The sequence below is a fragment of the Hylobates moloch genome, unplaced genomic scaffold (genome assembly GCF_009828535.3).
Source record: "Hylobates moloch isolate HMO894 unplaced genomic scaffold, HMol_V3 SCAFFOLD_14, whole genome shotgun sequence".
NCBI lineage: Eukaryota > Metazoa > Chordata > Mammalia > Primates > Hylobatidae > Hylobates > Hylobates moloch.
Genome location: NW_026652289.1, coordinates 71,178,741 through 71,188,594, shown reverse-complemented (window position 1 = coordinate 71,188,594; position 9,854 = coordinate 71,178,741). Strand labels below are relative to the sequence as shown.

General features: G+C 37.3%; 1 protein-coding gene across 4 annotated transcripts in view; it reads right to left on the bottom strand.

The window, feature by feature from the left end:
- Window positions 1-9,854, bottom strand: part of UBR1 (ubiquitin protein ligase E3 component n-recognin 1) — a 161,079-nt gene that overhangs the window by 77,358 nt on the left and 73,867 nt on the right. For all 4 annotated transcript variants that reach the window (XR_009209698.1, XM_032175696.2, XM_058427577.1 and 1 more), the window contains 6 exons: window positions 9,113-9,174; window positions 8,715-8,825; window positions 7,473-7,538; window positions 7,120-7,221; window positions 4,231-4,294; window positions 1,597-1,721 (listed from right to left, as the gene is read on the bottom strand). Coding sequence is in view for 3 of the 4 variants with exons in the window: in XM_032175696.2 (XP_032031587.1) it covers window positions 1,597-1,721; window positions 4,231-4,294; window positions 7,120-7,221; window positions 7,473-7,538; window positions 8,715-8,825; window positions 9,113-9,174 (530 nt within the window). In the remaining variant the exon portion in view is untranslated. The remainder of the gene's footprint in view (window positions 1-1,596; window positions 1,722-4,230; window positions 4,295-7,119; window positions 7,222-7,472; window positions 7,539-8,714; window positions 8,826-9,112; window positions 9,175-9,854) is intronic.

Genomic DNA, 9,854 nt, shown 5'->3' with positions numbered 1-9,854 from the left:
AGGCAACCTACAGAATGGGAGAAAATTTTTGCAACCTACTCATCTGACAAAGGGCTAATATCCAGAATCTACAATGAACTCAAACAAATTTACAAGAAAAAAACAAACAACCCCATCAAAAAGTGAGCAAAGGACATGAACAGACACTTCTCAAAAGAAGACATTTATGCAGCCAAAAAACACATGAAAAAATGCTCATCATCACTGGCCATCAGAGAAATGCAAATCAAAACCACAGTGAGATACCATCTCACACCAGTTAGAATGGCCATCATTAAAAAGTCAGGAAACAACAGGTGCTGGAGAGGATGTGGAGAAATAGGAACACTTTTACACTGTTGGTGGGACTGTAAACTAGTTCAACCATTGTGGAAGTCAGTGTGGCGATTCCTCAGGGATCTAGAACTAGAAATACCATTTGACCCAGCCATCCCATTACTGGGTATATACCCAAAGGACTATAAATCATGCTGCTATAAAGACACATGCACACGTATGTTTATTGCGGCACTATTCACAATAGCAAAGAGTTGGAACCAACCCAAATGTCCAACAACGATAGACTGGATTAAGAAAATGTGGCACATATACACCATGGAATACTATGCAGCCATAAAAATGGTGAGTTCATGTCCTTTGTAGGGACATGGATGAAACTGGAAAACATCATTCTCAGTAAACTATCGCAAGGACAAAAAATCAAACACCGCATGTTCTCACTCATAGGTGGGAATTGAACAATGAGAACTCATGGACACAGGAAGGGGAACATCACACTCCGGGGACTGTTGTGGGGTGGGGGGAGGGACAGCATTAGGAGATATACCTAACGCTAAATGATGAGTTAATGGGTGCAGCAAAACAACATGGCACATGGATACATACGTAACAAACCTGCACATTGTGCACATGTACCCTAAAACCTAAAGTATAATAATAAAAAAAAAAAAAAAAAAAAATGCCACCTGTGGTGGTCATGAGAATGCACCATGCAGACATCTAGTTACAGGGAGTAAATGACCACGTGCCTCAACTGCTGTGCTCTGGTGAAACTAAGGCCAAGCTTCTCACCAGTCATTCCCAGACAATGAGCAAGGCAGAGATACTAATGCAGGCTCATTCTGGGAGACATGGGGACGGACAGATGGAAAGGCCATTGAAGCCCAGCAGTCTGGGATGCTTCTATGTAACTTTTCTTCTCTCTTTATTTCACTGAGAATCAGATTTGCATCAGAATCTGATGGCTCCCCTTGTTGTTTCCAGATCCCTCACCATTGTCTTTAATAAAAATCTTAATGTTTTGTCACAAGATTTGCTTCTCAGAAGACCCAGATTAACACACCACCCAGTTTCAGTATTTCAAGAAGTTCCCTTTTTTCCTCTGGAGTAATCTTTATTTTAAAGTAAACAAAAAGTAAAGGAGTTTCTCCCAGAATTAAAATTTATACCACTAAAGGATGAAGGTGATTGGTTTACATCTATAAGGTAATAATATAGGACTTTTTGCCTAAAATTTTGAAGTAGTTTCCAATTAAAGAAAAAGAAAAATCTACCCCATCTTGAGGTAAACAGAGATAAAACCAAAATCAGACTTACATTCTCAGGTAAATTTTTGGCAATGGCACTGTGTGGCATGGGTTCAATGCAAAGCAAGTGAATAATTTCTCTCATTGTGACCTCTTCTTTGGTCACATTTCCCACTCCAGGTACATAACGCTCACCTAGTTCAAATAATTTAAAACAAAAAAAAGTAGAATAATTATTTTCTATTTAAATCTCTCCCCATCAGAAGCACTTACACACAGAACACTGCATTAAATTAAATCTGTGAGAGGGTGCAAAAGTTATTTGAATGTGTTCCCAAATCTGAATAAGAATCTATGTTGAAAGAGGCAGAAAACTGTGACCTGAAGGAGAATCCAGGCCTTGTCTTAGCTTACTTACACACATACACACAAACACACATACATATACATACACATTCGTATACATACACATACACATACTCACACATTATAAACAAGGCCCCTCAAATAAATTAGCATGTGTTTCTAACCCAGAACACATGGTTGATGGCATCTGAATGAGCAGTGGCCATCACTGAATAGCTTTTCTTTCAAGATCTTTCTCAATTTTGTCTCTACTTGTTATTTAACAAAGAACAAAGTGAAAACTGAAAAACAAAATACTTTAAAATGTCTTTATGTGTTAAATGACAAAACAGTAATACGTATTAAAAATGACTGGTGCTGTGAAAATACCCATAAGGTCAGATTCCCATTTTTCATCACAATAAACTGCCAAATGAAGAGAGAAAATAGCTAAAATAAGTATAAGAACTTCACTGGTGTCAACAGCATCTAATTCCGATTGCCTTAAGAAGGCTTACAATATGTGGCCTTATGTCACCACTGATTTTCAACACTACAGTATCTGTACGAAGTCCTATGATATCTATCAGAGGGTTACAAAGAAACCCCTTGCCTAAGAGATTTGATGAATTCTACAAATTTGCCAAAGAACGACTTTTTGTTAAGTGAATTCGTTTCCAACACATTCATTCCTCTTTACATTTGTAAAGCATTTTGTAATTTTCATAACTTTTCACCAAAAACAGTATCCCCTAGAATTTTAGTGCTAGAAGAAACCTTAGAGGTCATGTAGGCTACCTCCACATTTTACAAATCAGGAATCTGAGGCCCAAAGAATGCAACTGCATGCTCTTGAAAGCTGGTAGCAAGGCCAAGACTAGAGTTCCTGATACTAAATCCAAATATTTTTCTATTTCTTAATGATTTTCTACTATAGATCAGAAATATAATTTTTTAAACAAAAATGTCAACTCCTGAAAGTAATGAACTTAAACTCAGGAGCAGAACAAGTATTAACTAAAAATCAAATCATAAGAAAAAAAACAATAAATTTGGGCAAACACAATAATAGTAAAATAACAGTAGGAATAATAAAACAGTAAAAATAAAACAGCAAAATTATACAACAATATTAGAAATTCTTTACATAGTACTCTAAGGACAAATGCAAAAATTTCCCTTGAGTTTTCACAATTCGAAAAAGTATATAATCAATTTTAAAATCTTTTACACATTCTTAATTTGCCCATTTTTTCCCATCTGTTTCTAACTGGCATATTCTGGACAGGAAGGTTTAAGTCTCACTCAGCAATAAAGGCTTACTACCCTTTCTGCTGAGACATGTAGCTAGTCTAGCAACTAGCTCTCTGACAAACAATAAGTAAAAATGAATCCATGTTTACAGACTTAGGTAACAGCTAGAATCCCCAACTAAAGAACTATTCAAACCAAACAGCGTTTGGTGCAGTAAAGTAAATAACAAAAGCCAGAATGAGAAGTCAAAAACAAGATGACAGCCGGGCGCGGGGGCTCACGCCTGTAATCCCAGCACTTTGGGAGGCCAAGGCAGGCAGATCATGAGGTCAGGAGTTCAAGACCAGCCTGGCCAATATGGTGAAACCCCATCTCTATTAAAAAAAATTATATATATATATATATATATATACACAAAAATTGGCCAGGCATGGTGGCGCATGCCTGTGGTCCCAGCTACTCAGGAGGGTGAGGCAGAAGAATTGCTTGAATCCAGGAGGCAGAGGTTGCAGTGAGCTGAGATCGCACCACTGCACTCCAGCCTGGGCGACAGAGTGAGACTCTGTCTCAAAAAAACAAAACAGAACAAGATGATGGCAATGAATGTACCAGCTGGTAAAATCAACACAGACTATGACATAGCATATATTTGTATTCAATAGGTTCGAATATAGTGTTTCTGCACCGAATATTTATATTAATCTCAACTGAATTATAAGACACATTTCTATGGGTCAATGTCATAACTTGATAAACATTATTTCTGGCAAAGAACACTTTTTTTCTTTTCTCTAAGTAACCTTAACAAAGCTAAGTATGACCAATATTTGCAAAAAATAACTAAACAGAATGACACAATGAAAATATATTTTACTTAGACCTATAATATATATAAAATTTTTAGCACTAGATGACCTCCAAATAAGTCAAAACATTTACACATCAGGTACTGAAAAATAAAAATGTAAAATCTGTACTTTTGTGAAGGTGATTTTCTAAATGCAGTATATGAATAAGGAGTAAAATGATCAATTATAGTTCATATAAATGGTCTCTCTAAAAAGTAACCCATGTTCTATTTCAAAACATTGTGTTTTAATCTTACCCACAATATAGATGAGGACCTGAAGCATTTCTTCTATTAGTGTATTATATTGTTTAATCAAATCCTATAGAATCGAAAAAGAGTAAATTAGTTATGGAAGAACCAAAAACCTCCATAAAACATGCATTTCGGGATGAGACTCATGGTCCATCCAGTCTAGTATTTTTTGTGTGTGTGTGCACAGCACAAATAGTTACAATAGTTCCCTTTTTTGACATCAAATTCAACAATACCTGGCATATAATTGCTAAATACTGTCATCGTTTTCATTATCATTATCCCCCACATAGTCATAAATAAGCACACTAATGCTAATCTTCAACTCTTCTTCTATTATTTGCTGCCTTCTTACCTGGGTTAGTGAGAAAGTGCCTTCAAATAGATTCCCAACAGTTATATGGTGAGAGTATCCTTCTCTTAACATGCCCCTCATTTAAACTATTAAATCAGATACTGATTTTCACTAAGTATAAAACAACTAAAAATTAGCTCTGCATTTTATATCCTATTCACGTTAGCCCTTTGCAAGTAACTTCTATTTTTTTCATTTAAAAACATTTTTTGGCCAGGCGCAGTGGCATGCACCACTGCTCCTGGCTATCCCAGAGTTCTTTAATTCTTAAATTTGATTTAGAAATTTTATACGAGGCCAGGTGTGGTGGCTCACACCTGTAATCCCAGCACTTTGGGAGGCCGAGGCATGAGGCTCATGAGGTCATAAGTTCAAGACCAGCCTGACCAACATCTCGTCTCCACTAAAAATACAAAACTTAGCCAGGTGTGGTGGTGCGCCCCTGTAATCCCAGCACTTTGGGAGGCCAAGGCATGTGGATCACAAGGTCAGGAGTTTGAGACCGGCCTGACCAACATCATGAAACCTCGTCTCTACTAAAAATACAAAAATTAGCCGGGCATGGTGGTGCGCGCCTGTAATCCTCAGGAGGCTGTAATTACAGCGTCTGTAATCCTCAGGAGGCTGAGGCAGGAGAATCGCTTGAACCCAGGAGGCAGAGGTTGCAGTGAGCCAAGATCAAGCCACTGCACTCCAGCCTGGGCGACAGAGCGAGACTTCATCTCAAAAAGGAAAAAAAAAAATTATATACTTATTTATTATTTTTCCAAAGAAATTTTACTAGCAGGAGTAACTTCTAATTTGAAAGAATAAAATAATGTGATTTCATGAATTCAAAGTAGTTAAGGGCTACTCTATAGGCTGGTACTTCAAATATTCAAACAACAAAGATGTGGCTGGGCACAGTGGCTCACGCCTAGAATTCCAGCAATTTGAGAGGCCACGGCAGGCAGATCACTTGAGCTCAGGAGTTTCAGACCAGCCTGGCCAACATGGTGAAACCTCGACTCTACTAAAAATACAAAAAATTGGCCAGGTGTAATGGCTCACGCCTGTAATCCCAGCACTTTGGAAGGCCGAGGCAGGCGGATCACGAGGTCAGGAATTCGAGACCAGCCTGGCCAACATGGTGAAACCCCATCTCTACTAAAATACAAACACTAGCTGGGCATGATGGTGCACATCTATAATCCCAGCTACTTGGGGAGGCTGAGGCAGGAGAATGGCTTGAACCCAGGAGGCGGAGGCTGCAGTGAACTGATTGTGCCACTGCACTCCAGCCTGGGTGACAGAGCAAGACTCCATCTCAAAAAAAAAAATAAAAATAAAAATAAATAAATAAATAAATAAATTAGCCTGGCATGGTGGCTCATCCCTCCCTGCAGGCCCAGCTACTCAGGAAGCTGTGGCAAGAGAATCACTAGAATGGGAGGAGAAGGTTGCTCTGAGCCAAGATCGTGCCACAGCACTCCAGCCTAGGCGACAGAGTGAGACCCTGTCTCAAAAACAATTAATAAATAAATAAAATAAAATTTGTATATTACCTCTGAGACAACAAAGATAAAAAAGACCAATGTCATTATAGATGTACACACTGCAAGAGAGAGCTTAAATAGGACTTTTTTCTGAGAGCAATTTGACAATATGTATTAAGAGCCTTAAGAAAAACATGTTGCTGGCCAGGCACGGTGGCTCACCAGCACTTTGGGAGGACAAGGTAGGCGGATCATCCGAGGTCAGAAGTTCGAGACCAGCCTGGCCAACATGGAGACACCCTGTCTCTACTAAAAATACAAAATTAGCTGGGTATGTTGGTGCATGCCTGTAATCCCAGTTATTCAGGAGGCTGAGGCAAGAGAATCGCTTGAACCCAGGGCGGGCAGAGGTTGCAGTGAGCCAAGATTGCGCCATTGCACTCTAACCTGGGCAACAAGAGCAAAACGCCATCTCAAAAAAAAAAGGAAGAAAAACATGTTGTTTTATCCAACAAATCCACTTATAAAAATGTGTCTTAACAAAATAGAGAAGTATTTAAATACTGAGCTACAAATGTTTATAACACCAACCAACTAGAAAGATCTCTTCAGTAATAGACTTTAAAGTATAATGCATCATATAGTGCAATCCTACATAGTTATTAAAAATGATGATATAATTGTATACTTATTTCACGACAAGAAAAACTTTTCACAATATGTTGTTAAGCATAGGAAGCAGATTACAAAACAGCACATGCACAATGATACAATTTTTGTTTTAAAAACAAGCAAGACACTAAAACTTTAAAAGTGATCATTTCTAGGAAGCAGTGTTTTTCATGTGATTTTTTTCTTTGTTAATCTACATATTCTAATTTTTCTAGATTAAAAAGATTATATATGTGTATATATGTGTGCCACATGTATACATGTCATTTCAGGAGGTATGGTTAAGAAATAACTTTTAAAATATGGCTAAATACGACTGAAATAAAATATGACTGAAATAGTAACAATATTTCCTTTAAAATTAATTCACATAATTTACAGGTGGTATACCTGGTCTTTTGTAGATATGGTCTTGTTAAAAGCCTCGGCAAGTTCATACCTCTGAAGTACCAGCAACAAGAACTTATTGGGATCCATTAAAGATGCACCAATCTGTGAAAGAAATCCAGAATCATATTTCTTGTCTATTATATGGAAAAACATTTTGTCTCATGTAGGACTGTCAAAATTAAAAAGTAAGTTTGCAGAAGATAATGTAGTAGTCCCTTCTATTTCTATGTGTCATATTCAGTTTAACGGTGAGAGTATTTTAAGTTAAAAATTATTACATTATCTTCTCTTATTAGAAACAATTCAAGAAGGAAGATGAAGATACAAATATCAGAAACAATTTAAATAGGTACCTGAAGCATGATGATATCTTTGTCATACATTTCTTCTCTGCACTTAACATCTTGGTAATAAAACACCTATAAAGTAATAGGTAGAATAAATCCCAAAAGAATTATTTTATTTCAAGCAAAATTCTCAAGAAAACCTAACCTTAAAACTTTCTCTAGGCTAGAAACCCCTAAAAATCCTTAGTGGCAAAAAATAAGTTGTAAATCCATGAATCATTTAAAGGGAATAGCGAGGACGAAGTGAAGACATACGGCATGAAATCACTCCAGTGTTAAAAATGTTCTATATTAGTTATTACTGTCATGTATAACAAGATAATTTAATTTCCCTAAGTTTAAAATACCTACTTCAATAAAAGTAAACCAATTTCTACACTCAATCATAATACCATTTTTTTCTTTAATTTCATTTTAAGTTCCAGGATACATGTGCAAGACATGTAGGTTTGTTACAGAGGTAAACGCGTAATACCATTTTTCTTCCAAGTGCTAACTTTACAAGACCTATTTCTCCACCTTTTAAGAAATGCAAGGCCAGGCTCAGTGGCTCATGCCTGTAATCCCAGCACTTTGGGAGGTTGAGGTGAGCGGATCACCTGAGGTCAGGTGTTCAAGACCAGCCTGGCCAACACGGTAAAGCCCCATCTCTACTATAAACACAAAAATTAGCCAGGCATAGTGGTGCATGTGTGTAGTCCCAGCTACTTGGGAGGCTGAGGCACGAAAATCACTTGAACCCCACAGGCAGAGGTTGCAGTGAGCTGAGATCACACCACTGCACTCCATAGCCTGGGCAATAAAGTAAGACTCTGTCTCAAAAAAAAAAAAAAGAAAAAGAAAAAGGAGAAAAAAAGAAAAGAAAAGCACCGCTCCATATTTACTCCAAAACAGAAGAAAAAATTACAAGGCGGCCTTCAATTAAGACAGATGGTGGGAAGACTAAAGGCCTCTAAGTAAGGTAATTCTCAGAAAAGAACTATGTTAATGGGGAGGCCTCTGGTGGTACTACCGGCTTTCACCTAATTTATCACACAAGCATCCTAGTTTATAATTCAGATGGAATACACAGTGAACAGGATAGGAGAAATGTCTATATAGTTCCTAGAACTTTCATTTCTAAGAGTTTATACAAGAGAATAGTAACATACGCTCAGTAACATCTAGGAACACAGGGTAAAATTATATAAGAGAAAAAAATTAGAAAATGAACACATTCATAAATATGAATAATAGGCTTTGCTGTACCTGGCTAATAAGAGACAGTCCATTTCTTCGCCACATCTCAGCAACAACCTGGGCGACCAACACTAGACAACGTAAAGGATATTCCACTAGTACCTCTACTTGAAAGTCCTCCTGAAATAGAGTGAGGTCAATTTTATCATTTCTCACAGAGCTTAGATGTGTCTCCAAGTTATGCCACTACATATTCTTCAGTTTTCTCACGTGTAAAATGGAAGAGCTTGAACTAGATGACGTCTAAGTCCCTGTGACTCAGATTACAATGTACTATAGGAAGATGTAAAATTACTAAATGGGAATTCCTCAGGTGGGTTTCTAAATATTATTTCCTTCTCGTCCATCAACCAAGAGGTATTCAGAAACAGAATATAAGCAAATCAACACTTAGTAGAATCACTTACAAAAGACACAAATTCATGTAGTCTTGAAACAGCACCCAGCCTGCTTAAACGTACATGAAGACCTAAAGTTAAAAAAACGAGAGAGAAAATGAGAAAACAAACCCAATTTGTTAACCAGTTAACTCATCAAGTTTAGAAACTTGTGCGATTTCATTTGGCTGGGCACGGTGGCTCACGCCTGTAATCTCAGCACTTTAGGAGGCCGAGGTGGGTGGATCGTCTGAGGTCAGGAGTTCAAGATCAGCCTGGCCCACATGGTGAAAGCCCGTCTCTACAAAAATACAAAAATTAGCCGGGCCTGTAATCCTAGCTACTTGGGACGCTGAGGCAGGAGAATCGCTTGAACCTGGGAGGCAGAAGTTGCAGTGAGCCGAGATCATGCCACTGCACTTCAGCCTGGGTGATAGAGTGAGACTCCACCTTGGAAAAAAAAAAAAAAAAAAAGAAACTTGTGTGAGTTAAATGTATGTTTACTGAGTTTAGAAGTGACACTCTAGAATGCAGACTGTTGATTTCTAATTTTGAAACACAATATTACTAACGTATTTAAAATCCTACACTGTGCAAGGTGTGCTCATACCTTATTTAAAAATAACAAACTGTCTCTCAAGATATCTTTATTCTGCCTTTAGCCATGTATCAAAAGAAATGAAAATTAATCTAAGCATTTTTAATAAAATTTTTTATTTTTATTAAAAGGTACTTTTAATAAAATTTTTATTTTTATTAGAAAGGTACTTTT